Here is a 21456-nt window from a genome sequence, read left to right on the forward strand (position 1 = left end):
TCTATCTATCTATCTATCTATCTATCTATCCATCCATCTATCTATCTATCTATCTATCTATCTATCTATCTATCTATCTATCTATCTATCTATCTATCTATCTATCTATCTATCTAATCTGTCTATCTGTCTATCTATCTATCTATCTATCTATCTATCTATCTATCTATCTATCTGCTCGGGCCCTAATAAAGCAGCCTTCACCTCTGGTTCACCTTTCACCCTCGCCACAACGCGATGACGTAGGGATTGAGTGACGCTAGCGTGACGTCAGCAGCGCCATGTTGGTAGAGTTGCGTCAGGATCAAGTCAGCTAGAAAAGCGACCTTTATAATCATGGAAATTACTCTCTGACAACGGTGAAATTAATATTTAAAGGTAAGTGAATCCGATATGTTATATTAAACACTTCTTATGAAGGTTTTTAAAAAAGTCCTGAGAGGCGAAGTGACCTTGGTGACCGGCTAAATTAGTTTGGGGTGTGACAGTGGATGTAGCTAATGCTAACCAATGCTAGCGCTAGCTCCTGTAAGCCAGCGGCTACAAATGAAACCAAAACTAAACGATAAAACACGTTAACCACCCTTTTACAGCCTTAACAAATAAATGATAAACTACACTTGAGTTTCTTGTACAAAATGTACACATAAAGTTTGGTTTTCAGCGATAGTTAGCCACCAAGAGGGAGCTTCCGGTTTAACTCTATGGAGTCTTGGGCTATTATGTCCATTTCTGGACATCCGGCCTGTATACGTCACTTACTAGATATAATATAATGTAATTTTTATGCTCAAAAATCATGATGATTTATTTTACCTTTGACTCCAAAAATTTAGTTAGAGCACTCTGTTTTTTTTTGTAAAAGGTTCAAATAGTAATGCACAAACACAATGCAGTAACTATAATGTTTATTTAAAAGTGTTTAACAGCTCTATTCAAAGATCTGTGTGTTTTACACTTAATATAATAAAGTAATGCTAAATTTTAGTCTTTATATAATTTTAGCTCACATTTTTTCTTAATCACTATCTAGATAATAATTTCCCTATTAAATAAACTTATAATTTCTATTGTTTTTGTCTTCACTACACTGAATCACAGTCAAAGTTTAGCTTTAGTTTTGAGTTCTTACATTATTATTTCTCTGACATAAAGCAAAATTGAAATCTAAAACTTTGTCACAACATAAAACAGACATAGAGGAGTTCATTTTTAGTTATAACTCAATTTCGACCAAAAATGTAGTTACTGCAGTTAGGCTTTGTAGGGCAGAATACGCCACTTACAAATATATAAATGCCATGGTGGTATACTTTTTTTTTTCCAGCACAACCTCACCTAAATCAATTTTTTGAGCCAAAAAACAACATAAATGTGATCTTGTGTCTTTTTTTCGTTATTTTGTCTTTTTTTAAGTCATTTTGTGTCTTTTTTGTGTCTTTTGTTGTGTCTTTTTTAGTTATTTTGTGTATTTTTTAACATATAAGAGGGTTCCATCCAGTTCTATCATTTTATACCAAATATATTTCACCTTGTCTCCAGTTTTACTTGGTATATCATCATCAAACTGAAACTGGCCTCATGTTTTTATGTCTGTATGTGATGAAGAAGTCATGCAAAATATTTTATGAAGAAGTCATGTCAAAATATTTAAATGCCATGGTGGTATACTTTTTCCCCCCCAGCACAACCTCACCTAAATCAATTTTTTGAGCCAAAAAACAACATGAATGTGATCCTGTGTCTTTTTTTCGTTATTTTGTCTTTTTTTAAAGTCATGTTGTGTCTTTTTAGTCATTTTGTGTGTTTTGTTGTGTCTTTTTTAGTTATTTTGTGTATTTTTTTTAACATATAAGAGGGTTACATCCAGTTCTATCATTTTATACCAAATATATTTCACCTTGTCTCCAGTTTTACTTGCTATATCATCATCAAACTGAAACTGGCCTCATGTTTTTATGTCTGTATGTGATGAAGAAGTCATGCAAAATATTTTATGAAGAAGTCATGTCAAAATATTTAAATGCCATGGTGGTATACTTTTTTTTTTCCAGCACAACCTCACCTAAATCAATTTTTTGAGCCTAAAAACAACATAAATGTGATCTTGTGTCTTTTTTTCGTTATTTTGTAATTTTTTTTAAGTCATTTTGTGTCTTTTTGTCTTTTTTGTGTCTTTTGTTGTGTCTCTTTTAGTTATTTTGTGTATTTTTTTTAACATATAAGAGGGTTCCATCCAGTTCTATCATTTTATACCAAATATATTTCACCTTGTCTCCAGTTTTACTTGGTGTATCATCATCAAACTGAAACTGGCCTCATGGAGTTTACAGCCAGAACTTCAGAGGTAAATTTACAGTCTGACTCACTCCACGCTGCTTTGTTTTTATGTCTGTATGTGATGAAGAAGTCATGCTTCAAATGGGGCTTTTGGTGACTCCATACAGACACTTGGTAGGATATGGTTGACCATTAAAACGTTAAAACTGGGCCAATATTTAGATTCAACTGGATATAATCAGAAGATGTTCACACCCTCACTAATGAGCAGTAGTGAGTGACTACATGTAATTAAACTGGCAGTTTAACCCTCTGAAGTGTTTTTTGCTCTTTATGCATTTTACTCACAGTGGCCTTTTATTTCACTACAATATATGAAATATATTATTAGTCCTGAAGCTCTATGAAAATAGCACAATGGTTGCTAGAAGTGGGGGCAACTCAAAAGTCTTTAGTGCAGAATACCATTTATAATGACATCTATATATAAAAAGAAAACCCCCAGGTGGAATTTCGCTGATAAGCTATTTAAAAGAGAAATATTATAGAATTTATATATCCAACACTTTTCCAAGTGCCCACATTTTATGCCACTGAAACAATGATAATAGAGAATGCAAAGAGCAACAAATGTTTAATTTTTCAGTATATTAAGACATTGAAACTCTAATGTGAAAAAAAAAATAGGGTTTATATTGCTACTACCCATTAATTTGCCTTTTTGTATATGTGTATCCAGATTTATTTATTTTATTATTTTTTATACACATTGTTTACACTGTTTATTATTATTATTATTATTATTATTATTATACTGCCAATCTAGTTCCTCAGTGGTTGGGACTTTTGTTAACAAAAAGTGCAAAGTCAAGGCCTTATAATGCTGTTTTTCTGGCATCATGTTGGCTAAAAGGTTTAAGACATTGCCACACATTTTAACACAACGGGCGATATCCTATATGGCAGCGGTTCCCAAACTTTTTTAGCCGCGCACCCCCTTCTATGTCCCAACTGGGTTGACGCACCCCCAATCCCCCACACCTTCAAAAAAACAAAATGCAATAAGCTTTTTTATAGCTATATTAAAGGCGGCATGTTTAATCAAATGACCAGAACACACATATAATAAGATAATCACCATCACAATAATGAGCTCTTGCATTTGAATTCATCTGAAACACAGTTTCAATATAATGCAACAAAGTTATGCACAAACATATAATATTTTGAGCTGCGTTGAACAAAAATTGCAGCAAGTTTAAACGAGCGTGGAGCTAAAACAACCCCATCATCATAACACGGGTTGGAAAAATGGAAGAAGAGAACTTCTACGCTTCATTTTAAGATGAAGTGCATTTTGAATAGCCTTCATTTGTTAATTAATTAATATTACAGTTTTTGATTTTACATTTTACAATTTTTATTCACACGTCTTTATTGTGTGTGGGTAAAAAAATGTAATTGTGTAATTATCAGACCGCCATTACATTTTTCATCTCGCGCACCCCCTAGCGGCAGCCCGTGCACCCCTGGGGGTCCGCGCACCACACTTTGGGAATCCCTGCTGTATGGCATCGTATTTATTTCTGTGGAATCTTTGCTATGCTCTCAAGTATTTTTCCAAACACTGCTCATTCTTTTTTCTTCCAGGTGTGGCTGTGACCTTCGGTTGCAAGAAGGCATCCGGAGACCATGTTGGCTCGTCTGTTCAGGCTCCATGGCCTGCTGGTGGCCTCCCACCCGTGGGAGGTTATAGTGGGGACCCTCGCTCTCACCGTCTGCCTCGTGTCTATGAACAACCTGGCCACCAGCAGCCAGATGTGCAGCTGGAATGAGTGTCCCAAAGTTGAGGAGGTGAATCTGTTTGAGAGGAGATAGATAGATAGATAGATAGATAGATAGATAGATAGATAGATAGATAGATAGACTTTATTTATCCCAAGCTGGGAAATTACAGTGTAGCAGCAGCATTACACACAGAGACAATAACAACACAATTAAATAAAAAGAACAACTAGGCATACTTCAAGCAATAAAATATAAAAAAACAATAAAAATACAATAAAAAAAAAAAGTGTCTAAAGAAGGAGTATGTATTAAGGAGTAGAATAGAATTCCAGTGCAGAATAAATATGAATATACAGTATAAAAATGTTGGTGCTATGAAACAAATGAGGTGCAATGAACAGTGTGCATAAAAAACAAAGTGCATAGCGAGGAGGAGGAGGAGGAGGAGGAGGAGGAGGAGGAGGAGGAGGAGGAGGAGGAGGAGGAGGAGGAGGCTGGTGTGGGTGTGACAGCTTACCCTGAATGTTAGCAAGGAGAAGGAATTGCTAACAAGATGTCTGTGCTTGTTTTCTTCCAGAAAGTCCACAGCAGTGATGTCATCATCCTAACGATCACACGCTGTATGGCCGTGGTTTATATCTATTTCCAGTTCAAGAATTTGCGACAACTGGGCTCTAAATATATACTGGGTCAGTATGATGGGATGCTGTAGCTGCTTCAGCACCTGTAATGGCACTGTGTTTTATATTGTCCTGCTTTAATATAACAATGACGCACACAGTTTATATTTTAACTATCATCGTTTTCTCTCCCTGTAGGTATTGCGGGGGTATTCACAGTGTTTTCCAGCTTTGTTTTCAGCACAGTGGTGATCCACTTCTTCGGGAAAGAGCTGACAGGTCTTAAGTAAGTGTTCCAAATACACTAACATATACTTATTGTTCACCAGACTTATTTACATGATGCAATGTTTCTAGGGGGGGCGAGTGCAAATTTTTTCCTAACCCATTTTACTCCTTGTGGCCTTGTTTGTCCTCTACAATATAAATGTCCTGGCTGGAAATAGGCAGGACTCAAATGTCTTTTGTGCAGATGCAATTATAATTGCTTTGATAATATATTTTACAAACATTGGGAGAACTACTATATATATATATATATATATATATATATATATATATACACAAACACACCATTTATAGCTATACATATTGAACTATTTACAGCTGAACAGTAGTTCAGTCACAGGTTTACTAAATTTTTGTCACGCCCCTGTTGGTCAGAAGAGTGCAGTATTTTAGTTTTTTTACAGGATCTAGTTGGTGTAACTGGTTTATGTTTTGGTAAACTTTTAGGTGAGGCATCTAGAATAAAGTGGAAAAAAAAAAATCAGAAATCACTATTTCAAGCTAGGACTTGGTTATTTTTCCTGATTGGGAGAATTCATAACACACAACCTGTTGAAGATTATTGTAAAAGCTGATCATTTTATATTCTCACAGTTTCTGCCTCTATAAATAGTGTAGTTTTGGCAATGTTTGTTTATTTTTTGGAAACGAAAAAACTGCCATTTACATGCCAGTGGGTTGTGGGATTCAGATGGTGAAAACTTAACATTGTCACAGGATATATTTTTACCCATAAGAATGTCAGAGTCACTGGTGATGTTTTGTGGATCTCCAACAATGTAGACCAGCTTCAGCAGCGTCACTCCCTGATGTTCTTTTTGTCTCTCTGCAGTGAAGCTTTGCCGTTCTTCCTCCTGCTCATAGACCTGTCCAAAGCCTGCACATTGGCTAAATTTGCCCTCAGCTCAAACTCTCAGGTAATGTCACCAACTAAACTCCTTTTTTGTGTGTGTGTAAAGTGAAATAAGATATGTTTGTTCGTAAGAAGTATGCAGTTGAGGTGACTTTTGTTGTGGCTCATATATAGGAGGAGGTGAGGGAGAACATCTCTCAGGGCATGGCCATCTTGGGACCCACCTTCACCCTGGATGCTCTGGTTGAGTGTCTGGTCATTGGGATTGGAACCATGTCAGGTGAGGATATTTCTTTTTCTTCTAAATTGTCCCAGTCATGGTCTTTGTTTTAGATTCTCAATGATGATGGTGAATTGAGTAAAAAGTTAAATCATCATCAGGAATTTTATTGAGTAGGATAAACAAGAGAAATAAGAGGAATCCTCTGGTTTTGGAGGGGGTCCTAAAGTACATTACAAAACAAAACACTCAACAATTTACAGACATACAACAACAAAGACAACAGGCATCAACACAAACATAACAAACAAAAAATGAACACAAGAATAAACACAACCCCTCATTTTTAAAAATAAAAAAATAAATATGACATAATATTATCTGAAACATGTGCAGTTTAACTCAAAATAAGAAGACAGGGCATATTTAAAACTATGAAAAGAAGTCAATGATCGTATGTTTAAAGGAAGATTATTCCTCCGATGGCGCTTTGAACTTAAATGCTTTTTTACCAATTGTTTTGTTCACTGTAGGAATGAAAAAGAAATACTGAGATGAGTGTCGTAATTGATATGTTGAGGAATATGGAATCAAAAATTGTTGTAAATAGACAGGATAATTGCAATGTATACATTTAAAAATAAACTATTTAAATCTATTTCCTGTTGTTTTCCAGGTGTCCCTCAGTTAGAGATCATGTGTTGTTTCGGCTGTATGTCTGTCCTCGCCAATTATGTCGTCTTCATGACCTTCTTCCCTGCCTGTGTCTCCCTGGTCCTGGAGGTAAGCATGATATGAAGCATTTGGAAGAAATCTAGTCAGAAACTTGTTTCACACATCTCCCAGTGAATTCCCATGTGTGCTCATGCTGCATCATGTTTGTCCAGCTGTCCAGGGAGAGTCGTGAGGGCCGTCCCATCTGGCAGCTCAGCCACTTCGCCCGTGTGCTGGCTGAAGAAGAGGACAACAAGCCCAATCCTGTCACCCAAAGGGTTAAAATCATCATGGTGAGAAACTGGATTCAGCTCTGTTACCAGACATGTTTTAACCCATTAAGGCCTAAAACGCCTGGAAAAAACTGCCTGTAAAACCTCTGGGCGATTCTGAAAGACCCCCCTGAAACCTGAAGTTTTTCTGGAAATTCAACACCTACTAAATAATAGATTTTTCAGCCTCTGTAGCAGATAGAAATGAAATTCAAAAAGTATTTGAGAGCTTATACCCGTGGCTTTCATGAGAAGTTGAGTTTATTTGTCCAAACCTTCAATAAAGTTTTTTAAAAAATCAACAAACTCAGCAAATGTTACATTTGACTGAATAAAAATCCTATGCATAAAACTAATACATGCCCATTAGCAAGATGCTAACATGATATGACCACTGGAAGAACAAGACATAGTTCTCATTACCCTACTGTAATAAAAAAAAAAAATAATAATAATAATAATAATAAATGATAATAATACATTTTATATATTGCACTTTTCAGGGTACTCAAGGATGCATAAAGTAATATAAGACATAAACAGTCATGATTTCTGATATCATCATCACAATCAATTATTATTATAAAAGCATAAATGCCGGTCGATTGGTTCCGAGGGTTCAAAGTCGGATCAGCAATAAAATCATCGGTGCTGTTTTCATCAGATCTCTTCAGTCACTTCCTGCTGAGCTCCTCCGCTCATAGATATATATATATATATATATATATATATATATATATAGATAGATAGATAGATAGATAGATAGATATGCCTCCGCTATAGTCGTCCACCGCCATGATTTAAAGTTCTGGAAAAGTCCCATGTTGCATTGCGACACTCCCGCATGTATTCTGATCATGATTCTGATGCATTTCATTGGCCAAGAGACCGAAAATAGGTGGAAAAAAACTACAAATACTACAAAATGACATATCCGCTGTCCCGGCCTTAATGGTACAGTGACGCAACAGCGCTCCTGGTTTTAATGGTAGAAATGTGGTAATGCTTTCCAGGCGTCAATGGGTTAAAACACTTAAAGTGTCTCATTAAAATGTAAAATGTGTTTGATGTCCTCCTCAGTCTCTGGGCCTGGCCTTGGTACATGCACACACTCGACTAGCAGCGGAGCATCCGGGTCAGAACCGCTCAGCGGAGGGCTCCGTAGCGAAGAGTGGACCGGGTTCTGCTGGGACCACCTGGCCTCTGAAGCTCAGCAGGTAAAGGCTTTAATCAAGAGGGATCACTCATTATGAACTAGCATGGACTCCTGTGCAGTAACTTACAGATGCACCACTCTGTTTGTCTTCCTGTCTGCCCAGTATGGACCTGGAGCAGGTTATAACGCTCGGCCTCGCCCTGCTCCTCGCTGTCAAGTACGTCTTCTTTGAGCAAAGTGAGACGGAGTCTTCTCTGTCCCTCATGAGTCCCAGTATCAGCTCTCCTCTGACCCAGAAGTCCAGGCTGACGGGGGACTCCTGCAGGAAGGACCTCAGAGCTCTGAAACCGTCCATGAACGGGTTCATACCTAACCACGCCGCCTCGCCAGCTGTGTCCGTCTCTAAACTTTCCCCTGAGGCCGACATGGTGTCAGGAAAGAAGGGTGAGACTTACACATGGTCCTGTTACATTTCTAACATCTGCTCTTAACCCATAAGAACCTATGGTGACACCAGTGGAACAAACACTTTAAATCTTCTAGAATCTCCCATATTCAGCTTTATGCTTCACCTTAACTCATTAAATCCCTAAGAGACGTAAACTGTGTGACTGGAAACAGAAATGTAAAAGTAGCTAATTTTAAAAAGCTTATTTTTTGTTACTAGGCAAAGTTTAAACCCATTTAACACTTCTAATCCATTAATAGTTTGTCCTGTGTTGCATTTAACTTGTTCTGATCACATTTCCTGAACAAATTAAAGTCACAATTTTGATATATGCTATGGAGATGCAAACAAAAAAGCAAATGGTTATTGGTTTTTATTTATTATTGGGTTTTTTTGTTATTATTTTGTTACTGAAAGACAAATCTGAAAAATAATTTTGATAAATGTTTTGGAGATGCAAAGAAAAAGGCAAATGTGTGTCTCTGTAAGCAGAAAATGTGTCTAGTTGTTTTTATTTTAAAATAAGAAATATCATAAACATAAATACCATAAACGTCCAATGTAACATATATGTCACATCACAGATCTTTGACATTTAGGGGTAGTATTTTCGAAGAAAAAAAAACATCATAAATGTGTTCTATGTGGTCCACTTGGTCTGTGGTATATCCCCCAAAGGTTCTTATGGGTTAAAGATAAAAAGGGCAAAAACTTTGTCACTGCTTTGTTGCTTCCCATAACGTTTATCTGTCTTTATTCCCTAACAACAGAGACTCCAGCTGCACCAGTGGAGAATGGAGCCTGTGCTCCATGTTTTGAGGATTCTCCTGCTCCGACTACTTGTGTTCCTCCAAGTAGCTGCAGTTCAGACGCCCGAACACTGGAGGAATGTATGAGCATCCTCTCAGATCCTCAGGTGAGCTCCAGTCAAGATGGAAATCTGTCAAAAACATCTTCAGTGATTTCTTAATCCTTCAGACAAACAAAAAACTAAATTGTCCTTGTTGTGTTTCCAGAGGGGGCCCAGCTGTCTGAGTGATAAAGAGGTGATGAACCTGGTGACTTCCCGTAACATCCTGAACTATAAACTGGAAGCTGTGTTGGAGACTCCAGAGAGGGGCGTGGCCATCAGGAGGGAGATGCTTTCTCCTAAACTGCCTGTTAGCTCTGCGCTGGCTTCTCTGCCTTATAAGGACTACGACTATTCTAAGGTATTTCAGACTCATGTATATTTTACTTTTAATATGGTTAATATTGTCTGTTTTGTCCAACAGACAAGCATGTTCATTTTCTTTTCTATTGTCCGTCCTTTTCTTGTGAAGGTAGTATCATAAGAAAGCAGGAAATAATTTCTTTAAATTTGGTACAAGCATCGATTTGGATTCAAGGCTGAACTGGTTAGATACACTACTGGTCAAAAGTTTTAGAACACACCAACTTTTCCAGAATTTTATTGAAAATGATGCAGTTTAATGTCTCAGTGTACTCTGAAATGAATGCACATTTGCAACATTTAAAATTCTTTATTGAGCATGATAGTGTTTTGAAAGTAAAAAAAAGATTCAAAATCACATTTTATGTTGGACTGAAGGACTAAAAAAAAGACACAAAAAGACCAAAAAAGACACAAAATGTCTAAAAAAAGACACAAAATGACCAAAAAAAAGACACAAAATGACCAAAAAAGACACAAAATTACTAAAAAAAGACACAAAATTACAAAAAAAAGACACAAAATGACTAAAAAAAGACACAAAAGACAAAAAAGACACAAAATGACTTACAAAGACATGAAAAGAATTAAAAAATGGACAAAATAGCCCAAGACTCCATAGAGTTAAGTTGTTAACCCATTTCTTGTTCCCTGAAAAAGGCCTACTTGTATAATTCTGAAATGTACATTATTTTCCAGTTTTGGTTAAGCTTACCTTTTTTTTATTTACCTCTGGCAGTTCACCACTTACCTTTGGACCCTTTCAAGCTGTTCATTTGACTTGAACTGCTTGAATTTCAATAAAAAACTGGAAAAATTGGGGTGTTCTAAAACTTTTGACCGGTAGTGTATTTCTGGTGAAAGGTCACTGAAACACGTTTTAGGCCATTACTTATGATTTCATAAATATGACAAAATGTCACACAAATGTCTAGTAGGAAAAGAAACTGGAATGATATAAAGTTGGCCATTATACAGCACCATGACTCAGGAAGAGGAGGGGAGATGGTTTTTATGCTAGTTTGGTGGGTTTCTGTGTGTATATGAGTGTATGTAATCGTAATAAAAAGGTGTGCACTTTACACACCACAGTTTCTGTTAAAATAATCATTTTGCTACGTTTGAGGGAGCCGATTGTACCACAGATTTCTTATCTGGATGATACTTTGTACTTTTGTGTCTGAAGCATCAAGCTTTTTAGAATTTGTAGCTTCTTTGCAGCAATATCCATATTTGAAGCATCGTCTAATTTGGCTCCAACTCTTTGTTGTGTCCTGTTTCTCTGCTGGTCCAGAGCTCATTCCTGTTGCTGCTATTGAACTTGAGATGATTATTGTTGCTTGACAAAGCTCTCAATCAGTCCTCTGAAATAAAGGATTGCTCCCTAAAGCCTAAGAAGAAGACAACATGTCAGCATTCTCTCTAAAGAAAACACGGAACCAACAAATTCTGAAAATCCTCCACTTAATACCTGTTATTAATAGTCTAGATGGGATCGTCCAAAAAGTGAAAGTGAGGAGCATTTATGGGTACAAGTCAGGAACCGGCCTACTTTACTTATTTCAAGTATGCTGAATCCAAAAAAAATGGTTCCCAAGCAAAATTTTGAGTTTTTGACCTTCTAATTTGCATATCAAAATGGCGGCCGTTGGTCTTTGGACCATTTCCCCTTAGTTTTTTTGTAAGTAGGCAATCAAAGATGAGGAAATTAAGTTTCTGGATCTATAGTCTAGGGTCAGACTAAGGATATAGTGGAGGCTCAGTGTCTTTTTTATGTATATATATGTATATGCAAAATACCAACTTTTAAGGTGAAATTAAGCATTATTTGTGTCATTTTTTAAGGCCGACATAAATACTCAATCAATATCACTTTTAAATGTTCCAGTTGGTATTTTGCAAATATATATATACATAAAAAAGACACTGAGCCTCCACTATATCCTTGCTCTGACTCTAGACTATAGATCCAGAAACTTAATTTCCTCATCTTTGATTGCCTACTTACAAAAAAACTAAGGGGAAATGGTCCAATGACTGAGCAAGATGGGCAATTTGGTGGCCATTTGATACAAATTAGAAGGTCAAAAACTCAAAATTTTGCTTGGGAACCATTTTTTTGGACTCAGCACCCATGAGATATGTAAGGTAGGCCGGTTCCTGACTTGTACCCATAAATGCTCCTCACTTCTTATAGGAGGCCTTTATTCTGAAATCCGTCTAGACCAGGGGTCTCAAACTTGCGGCCCGCGGGCCAATTGCGGCCCTCGTGACGATATTTTGTGGCCCTCACCTTGATATTAAATGTTTTATATGAATGGCACTTTACCGTGTTGTGTGTGGAAGGTCCCTTTAATTACTTTTTTTTGGTAATTTTGTGTCTTTTTTTATATCATTTTGTGTCTTTTTTTAAATAATTCTGTGTCCTTTTTTTAAAATAATTGTGTCTTTTTGGTAATTTTGTGTCTTTTTTAAAATAATTCTGTGTCCTTTTTGGTAATTTTGTGTCTTTTTTAAATAATTTTGTGTCTTTTTTTGGTCATTTTGTGTCTTTTTGGGTCATTTTGTGTCTTTTTTTTTCTGTTATTTTTTGTCTTTTTTGGTCATTTTGTGTCTTTTTTAATAATGCTGTGTCTTTTTTGGTAATTCTGTGTATTTTTTGGTCATTTTGTGTCTTTTTTAGTAATTTTGTGTCTTTTTTTTATATCATTTTGTGTCTTTTTTAAAATAATTCTGTGTCCTTTTTGGTAATTTTGTGTCTTTTTTAAATAATTTTGTGTCTTTTTTGGTCATTTTGTGTCTTTTTGGGTCATTTTGTGTCTTTTTTTCTGTTATTTTTTGTCTTTTTTGGTCATTTTGTGTCTTTTTTAATAATGCTGTGTCTTTTTTGGTAATTCTGTGTATTTTTTGGTCATTTTGTGTCTGTTTTGTGATTTTGTGTATTTTTTAAGTAGTGTTTTTTCAGTCATATTGTGCCTTTTTTTTTTAATTTTGTGTCGTTTTTGGTCATTTTGTGTCTTTTTCAGTAATTTTGTGTCTTTTTTTTGGTCATTTTGATACTGTCTCCAACGGCCCCCAGGTAATTTGAGTTTGAGACCTCTGATCTAGACTTTATAGGAGTATGACTGGGTGGTGGAGGGATTTCCAGTTTATCAAGTAAAACGTTTGTGTGTGTTCATATAGCAGCAGTCGTATCTTGTTTATTTAGTCCGTGCTCTGTTCTCTAGGTGATGGGAACCTGCTGTGAGAACGTCATTGGCTACATGCCCGTGCCGGTAGGAGTGGCTGGTCCTCTTCTGTTGGATGAGAAGCAGCTGTACGTTCCCATGGCGACCACAGAGGGCTGCCTGGTCGCCAGCACCAACAGAGGCTGCAGGGCGCTTTCTGTAAGAGAGGGATATCTAACTTTAGCTGCTGTTTACCTTTGTGTGTGTGTGTGTGTGTAAATGTGCTGAGCTAACTGTTTTTTTTTGTCTTTTCCTGTGTTTCCAGCTGAGTGGGGGCTGCCGCAGCAGGATCCTGGCTGACAGTATGACCAGGGGTCCTGTGGTCAGGCTGCCCTCGGCGTGCCGGGCTGCAGAGGTCAAAGTCTGGCTGGAGACCTCGGACGGGTTCAGCCTGATCAAAGACGCTTTCGACCAGACCAGCAGGTTAGAACAAACAATCCATTTCCTTTGGTCACTCAGAAAACAAAGCTTGGAAAATGTTTAATTTTAACTGTTGTGTTTTTAAGGTTAGAAAAATGCTTTATTTTTAACGTAATCTGATGTTTCCATCTCATTATTTAAATGTCATGATCAAAACAAAAGGTGGTAACACTTTACAATAACCATCATTTATAAATGGTAAATAGATAGTTTATTAATGTTTAATCATCATTTATAAACCGTATATAGGCCATTTAGAATGGTGAATAGAAAATGTAATAATGTTGAACTATAATTTATAAATGCCAAATAGATTACTTTACCATAAACAAACATCATTATTAGTTTATTAATAGCTTTACACTCATTATAACATTTTTAACACCATATTAAGTATGTAAATGATTTCAAAATGATTCTTATACCTTTAAGAAATTGCTTGAAACCATTTAAAGATTAAATATGTATAGAATTTTGTAAATGGTTAATAATAATTGGTTTATAAACCATCTATAAACATCACTTAGATGGTTATTGTAAAGTGTTACCCAAAAGGTTAATTTTAACAGCTTGTAAAATAAAACTAAAATAAATTGCTGTGGGTATAAATGAGTTTTGTACTATGTATTGGTAGTAATCAATTTAGATGTGGTGATAGATTTTTGTTTTAGGGACCTAAAACATGCTTGAAAATGCCAAAATGTCCCTGTTAAAAAGGCGTAGAAACCCTAAATAAAATGCTCTTGTTGTGGAGGACACCGTGATGACATGTGTCTGTTTGCTCTCTGCAGGTTTGCTCGTCTGGAGAAGCTGCTGGTCGGTTTGGCGGGAAGGAACTTGTACATTCGCTTTGAGTCTCAGACGGGGGACGCCATGGGCATGAACATGGTCTCCAAGGTGAGACCAAGTCTCAGTGCAGTTTAAATGCATCCTTTGCTCCGTGTTTCGTCAGATCACTCTGCTATCTGAACACAGTTTTCTTGTATCTCCAGCTGTGTGAATACTGAGGAGTGTTGGTGTTTGTGTTGTGCAGGGCACTGAGAAGGCTCTGCAGCGGCTGCAGCAGCAGCATCCAGACCTGGAGGTGCTGTCGGTCAGCGGGAACTACTGCACCGACAAGAAGTCTGCAGCTATAAACTGGATCCTGGGCCGCGGGAAGTCTGCTGTGTGTGAGGCCACAATCCCTGCCAAGGTGGTCCGGGAGGTAAAGTCAAATCAAATCAAATCAAACAAATCAAATAGTCTTTATTCTCATTATATAGAGCAGTAGTTCTCAACCTTTTTGAGTCGCGACCCCCAATTTAACATGCATGTTGTCCGTGACCCCCACTCACTGAACACAATCTCACACACACAGTTCAGATCACCCAAAAAAAGAAACAAAATGACCAAAAAAAGAAACAAAATGACCAAAAAAAAGACACCAATTGACCAAAAAAAGACACAAAATGACCAAAAAAGAAACAAACTGACCAAAAAAGACAAAAATTGACCACAAAATGATCAAAAAAGACACAAAATGATTAAAAAAAAGACACAAAATGATTAAAAAAAGACACAAAATGATCAAAAAAAAGACACAAAATGACCAAAAAGACACAGAATTACAAAAAAACACACACAAAATGACCAAAAAAAAAAAATTAAGTGACCAAAAAGACTAAAACACATTAACACATGAACACTTTAACACAGTGGAGACAGAGCTGACTTCCAAAATGATTTGGCGACCCCCAGAAATCATCTCGCGACCCCAATTGGGGTCCCGACCCCAAGGTTGAGAATAGCTGATATAGATCACTATACAACGAAATTGAAAGTGCCGCTGCATAAGGTGCATAGTTATGACAATCATAACACAAAACAACATGAGTAAAAACATTTAAAAGAATACCGAGATAAACAAGGACAAAAACAAGAACAAGGACATGTGATGTAATAAATAAGTATATAAAAAAATAAATAAATGGCTACTAAAGATGACTAAAACTGAACTCCTCTGTTTGTATTTTAAGTTGTAACAGTGGAATCTACCTTCCCATATGCCAAAACTATTCCTATTAGTCATGAATCAAATCAAACATTTTATTTATTTATCAGTTTCTCTTTGTTAAATCACATATTTCTGACTAGAACAACCTCTGTTGAGCACTTTAAAACATTATTAAAAACCTATTTATTCTCCTTGGCGTTCAGTCCCAGCTAGGCAAGAATCCTTAGAAAGGCTTTCTTTTTTACTTTTTTACCCTTTTATTTGTCTTTTGTATCTCTAACTCTGTTTTGGATTGAGCTTTTATTACTATTTTATTTTATTGTTTTACTGTTTTTAGTATTTTATTGTTTTTATTTATACCTATTTGTGTGTGATTTATTCTATTTTAATAACTGTACAGCACTTTGGTCAACTGAGGTTGTTTTTAAATGTGCTCTATAAATAAACTTTGACTTGACAACTAATGCATGTGCCTTTTTTAGGTGTTGAAGAGCAGCACAGCGTCTCTGGTGGAGCTGAACATCAACAAGAACCTGGTGGGCTCGGCTCTGGCCGGCAGCATCGGGGGCTTTAATGCTCATGCTGCTAACATCGTAGCAGCCATCTACATCGCCTGTGGACAGGTAGTGGATCACTAATAATAATAATAATAATACATTTTATTTGCTATGCACTTTACATTACAGGAAATCTCAAAGTGCTACAGGTTAAAAGCATAACATTCTAATTATAAAAAGGATAAAAAAGGAAGAAAAAAAACAGCTACAAACAGAAAACATACATTCATAATCTAAAAACCATCTAGATGGGAGGAACCAAAGGTTTTTCTAAAAAGGAATGTTTTTAGTCCATGTGTTTAAACCTTTAATTACTGCTTTAGACATGCAGTGCAAGTAGGCCTGGGATGATAACAAATTTTGCTGGACGATATATTGTCCCACAAATTATTGCCAATAAACGATATTATTGTCAACATGATAATGTATCATAATAATGCACACCCTTTCAAATACAATACACTTTTATTTCTCAGTGTTTTTTACCATTGTAATTGTAATTTTAACCCTCAGGGCCCACTAAGGACATTTTCAGCCATTTCAGAAATTTTTCACTTGAATTTTGGCAATAATTTTGGCTGTGATACTGCAAATGACATGATTTTTGGAAGAAGGATTTCTTTTTGGATATATTTTGAAATTCTAATTGAATTTTTTCTAATGGCTCTATAATACACTGTGTACAAGCTTACTACCCTTTCGAGCCCTTTGGGCTGAAAATGTCCACCTCCAAAAAAATGCTATAAAAACTTTACAGATTCATATTTTTTTTCTACTTTTTTCTGCATAAACCTCTTAAACAAATTCTGCCCTGCTCAAAACTACCAAACATTCAAAGATTTTGAGAATTTTAACCCTTTAAATGCCAGTTTGATTGCACAATGTCACTGTTTTTCAAAGGAAAAACACAAAAAAAATTGAGTTATTTTCCATATGATGAATAATTTTTTGGCCACTTGATAGCAGACATATCCACTTCTAAATAACGCTTTAAAAATATTACTGAAATATATGTTTTTCCAACTTTTTGGGGTTAAATCTTTTGATCAACTTCAGTCCTGATAAAAACTATCAAATATTCAATTATTTTCAGGATTTTAACCCTTTAAATGCCAGCTTGATTCCATGATGTCACTGTTTTTCAAATAAAAAAATGCACAAAAATTGAGTTATTGAGTTTATTGGGGCATTTATTTTTTATCACGCTTGTTCCAGGACCCGGCTCAGACGGTGGGGAGCTCCAACTGCATCACCCAGATGGAGGCTGCTGGTCCTCAGGGGGAGGACCTGTACATCAGCTGCACCATGCCCTCCATCGAGCTGGGCACCGTGGGAGGAGGCACCAACCTGCCTCCACAGCAGGCCTGTCTGCAGGTAACCACACCTGACTTGAGTTCACTTTTACAGGTGGACAAGATAGCCTTAGGGTGTTTTCACACCTGAAAGTCTGGACCAAGGTCCGTGTTCTGTTCCATCGTCTACATTTGGTCCTGTTGGTTTTGGTTTCACACTGCAGAGTGCTTGGTATTCGCAAGATGAGCTTCCTGTACCGTAATTCCAGAGCAGAAGAAGAAAAAAAACTTCCTGTCATTGATACGAAGGTCCGAACTAAAAAAAAAGTTGTTTTCACACTGCAAAAGGTTCGGACCTTGGTTCGCTTGGTCCGGACCGAGACCACCTCTTTTGGTCGGACCAAACTTTGGTCCTTTGGTGCGGACCGTGGTCCGCGGCACCTTTCACACCTGGAATTTAGTTTGGATCAAACTGAAAAGTCCTAAAGTCCAGACCAAACCAGATAGGTGTGAAAGCGCCCTTAATGACATACTAAACTATGCCTTTTTTAGGTGATTTTAGACAACATACCATACTATGATCTTTTTATGCATAGACTATAGAATAGCCTGTCGTCCAAAATTGCATGATAAATGCCATAGTGACGTCAAAATCACAAAAAATGTCATAGTATAGTATGTCGTCCAAAATCCCCCCAAAAAGTAACTGTATGCTACTATTACTTTTTTCCTATTTAGTATATTATACCATGACTTTTTCTTGTGATTTTAGACGACATATTATGACTTTTCATGTTGTACACGTGAGATGATTGATAAGCTAGTTTTGTACATCTTTAACTATAGCTGTGTCTGTTTGTCTTTATAGATGCTTGGTGTCCAGGGAACCAGCTCCAGCCAGCCGGGTGAGAATGCCCGGCAGCTGGCCCGGGTGGTCTGTGGCACCGTGCTGGCAGCAGAACTCTCCCTGATGGCCGCTCTCGCTGCCGGACACCTCGTCAAGAGCCACATGACCCACAACAGGTACCTTATTTAATTATGTTCTTTGTGGTATTTAAATGTCAGCAGTGGTGGTTCTAGACAGGGGCCTCCAGGGGCCACTGCCCCTGTGAAGAAGCCTTTGGCCCCTGCTGTGGCCCCTGTGTCAAATTAATAATAAAATGATCAATTTATAACAATGAACAATGGAACAATTCCAACTTTTTTTTTTTTCAAACAATATCTCATTGTACACAAAAGGAACCCAGAATGTTACATTGTATAATAGTTTAACTCTATGGAGTCTAGAGGGATATTTTGTCTATTTTTGAATCCTTTTCATGTCTCTACGTGTCTTTGTAAGTCATTTTGTGTCTTTTTTGGTCATTTGTGTCTTTTTGTGTCTTTTTTTGGCAATTTTTTTGTCTGTTGTTGTGTCTTTTTTTTTGTTATTTTGTGTCTTTTTTTGTCATTTTTATGTCTTCTGTGGGGTTTTTTGGTTATTCTGTCTTCTCATTTTGTGCCTTTTTTGGTCATTTTATGTCTTTTTTGTCATTGGTGTCATTTATGTGTATTTTTTTGTCATTTTGTGTCTTTTTTTAGTTATTTTGTGTTTTTTTTTTGGTCATTTTTATGCCTTCTGTGTTTTTTTTGGTTATTCTTTCTTCTCATTTTGTGTCTTTTTTTGGTCATTTTATGTCTTTTTCAAGACATTCAAAGATTTTGAATGCTTAAATATCATCTTTGCCATTTTTTCATGTGCTAATGTGCCCCTCTGATTAAACACTGGCCCCTCCTTGGCCCCCACAGTAAAACTGGTCTAGAACCGCCACTGAATGTCAGATATTTGCTTGTGATTTCTAAATTGTTTTCCCCCTTTTTTCACTCCCAGATCTGCAACAAACCTGACAGAAACACCTTCGTCTAAATCGATGACATAAAATATCGACAGTCCATCTTAGAGTCGGCCGGACTGAAGAATCGCTCCAGTTAACAAAACTAAGAGGACTGAAGTGTCTCCTAATGACTGACGTGGATCTGAAGGGAACTTTAAAGACTAAAAACAAAAGCCAACACATGCTGAAGACGTTTTTCCTTCCTGTGTGTCGCCCCACTGACTGCATCAAGACTTTTTGGGTTGAGACCGCTACTTATTTGTCTGCAAGTGAGCATTGCAGGAGTGCTTTTTTTTTTTGTTGGCGCTGATCTTTCAGAAAACTGTGAATATTGATGTTGGACTGGTGATCTCCACCGTGCTGCAGAGTCTCTAACATGAATCCTGTGCCTCTTAAGAGTTGTACGGCCAAAAGCAAATCGCTTCTCTTATCATAATGAAGTAAGAACTGCTCTAACTGATCATTGCACTCGCCAAAAGCTGTTACTGCTGCAGGGAACAGCTGCTCAAGTTTAAAATGCCAACTTTCTGCCTGAATGTATGTGGAACTGAGTCAGTGTTGGAGGAAGCACTTGCACAAGCCTTCCTGTTTTAAGGTGCTGCAGTTACTGTAGAATGACTTGGTTGGACAAATTGTTACAGACAGGTTGATATTTTTGTGTTAAGTTTGAATATTATGTTTATACTGGAAAATCAAAGCCATATTCGCTAATTTAATATACTTCAATGGTACACTAATATACAGTACAGGCCAAAAGTTTGGACACACCTTCTCATTCAATGCGTTTTTTTCTTTATTTTCATGACTATTTACATTGTAGATTCATCAAAACTATTAATGAACACATGTGGAATTATGTACTTAACAAAAAAAGTGTGAAATAACTTAACTAATACTTTGAGGAATCTAAAATATAAGACATGTTTTCAGTTATTTCACACTTTTTTTGTTAAGTACATAATTCCACATGTGTTCATTCATAGTTTTGATGCCTTCAGTGAGAATCTACAATGTAAATAGTCATGAAAATAAAGAAAAACGCATTGAATGAGGTGTGTCCAAACTTTTGGCCTGTACTGTTTGTGCAGAACACTTGGAGGATTCATTGTAAAGTGAAATTCAGAAACTGCAGCTTCCTGTTTTTTTTTCCCCAGAAAGCAATGAAGCTCAATCGTGGCCTTACATACAGTTTTATGTTGGAGAAGTTGAGCCTTAGCATGTTCTAGATAGAATATTAAATTTTAATTTAACTTAAAAAGACTGTACAATGTTTTATTTAAAAAATAAATAACACCATGTTACCTCTTGATGTTGTCTCTCATTTGTAAAACAAAAACAAAGACTCCAAAATTCACACAAATTGACCCAAAAATACACGAAGTAACCAAAAAAAGACACAAAATGACAAAATAAAACCCACAAAATGGCCAAAGACACAAATTGACCACAAAGAGATGCAAACTAAACACAAAAAAACACAATGACAAAAGATGCTAAATAACCAAAAAAAGATGCAAAATAACTGAAAAGAGATACAAAATTGCCAAAGAAAGACAAAAATTGACAACAAAAAGAAAAAACTGACCAAAAAAGACACAAAATTACAAAACAAAAACAAAGACTCCAAACGAGGAAAAGTTGAGGATGAACTTATTTATTTCACTTTTAAAACAAACGGGGCAGAATGCGACGCTGTCACAGCACATTTGTAAGTTGATCCCAAAGCATTAGTATGAACAAATTATTTACAAAAAAAAATCTAATTACATTCACTAAAACTAGAATTTTTCTGCTTTAGGTGACAGATCTTCAGCCTGCTTCATGTTCCACTGAGCTGAGAGGCTCCGTATCATCTGGCTTCATCCTCACCTTCATCATCATCATCATCATCTACTGAACGCTCTAGAATTAAATCTAATCTATCAAAGATGTGACTGAAGGAAAAAAAAAAAGCATTTGTGCTGTCCACAGGTGGAAACAGTACTTTAATGTATCCACAGTTACAGTTACTGGAGTTTTACTTTGAAAAATATTGTCAGGTAATTTATCACGGACATGAAAATGATTTAACTTCCTCTGAAGAAGGTTTAACCCATAAGAACCCAGACCAGTTATCCAAAAAGGAAAGTTATGTTATATATCACAGACCAAGTGAACCACGCAGAACATATTTATGATGTGGGTTTTTTTTGGTCATTGTGTCTTTTTTTAAGTAATTTAGTTTTTTCTGTCATTTTGTGT

General features: G+C 36.4%; 1 protein-coding gene across 1 annotated transcript; it reads left to right on the top strand.

Moving 5' to 3' along the window:
- The first annotated feature begins 257 nt into the window (after positions 1-257).
- LOC131992128 (3-hydroxy-3-methylglutaryl-coenzyme A reductase-like) lies at positions 258-19990 on the top strand. Its single transcript, XM_059357576.1, has 20 exons — positions 258-378; positions 3931-4134; positions 4646-4757; positions 4887-4974; positions 5809-5893; positions 6004-6109; positions 6726-6832; positions 6937-7056; positions 8116-8252; positions 8355-8635; positions 9410-9555; positions 9656-9850; positions 13080-13238; positions 13345-13502; positions 14291-14396; positions 14533-14703; positions 15975-16115; positions 17265-17423; positions 18210-18364; positions 19212-19990. Exons 2-20 carry the CDS (start codon positions 3973-3975, stop codon positions 19258-19260), a joined length of 2637 nt encoding a protein of 878 aa, XP_059213559.1. The 5' UTR covers positions 258-378; positions 3931-3972; the 3' UTR covers positions 19261-19990.
- The last annotated feature ends 1466 nt before the right edge of the window (positions 19991-21456 follow it).

Source organism: Centropristis striata, chromosome 19 (genome assembly GCF_030273125.1).
Source record: "Centropristis striata isolate RG_2023a ecotype Rhode Island chromosome 19, C.striata_1.0, whole genome shotgun sequence".
Lineage (NCBI taxonomy): Eukaryota > Metazoa > Chordata > Actinopteri > Perciformes > Serranidae > Centropristis > Centropristis striata.

Excerpts from the sequence above, each read along its gene's own strand:
- LOC131992128 (XM_059357576.1), top strand. The coding sequence starts at position 3,973 with ATGTTGGCTCGTCTGTTCAGGCTCCATGGCCTGCTGGTGGCCTCCCAC. Across the intron at positions 4,758-4,886 it reads GGGCTCTAAATATATACTGG|GTATTGCGGGGGTATTCACA; the intron begins GTCAGTATGATG and ends CTCTCCCTGTAG. Across the intron at positions 6,110-6,725 it reads TGGGATTGGAACCATGTCAG|GTGTCCCTCAGTTAGAGATC; the intron begins GTGAGGATATTT and ends GTTGTTTTCCAG.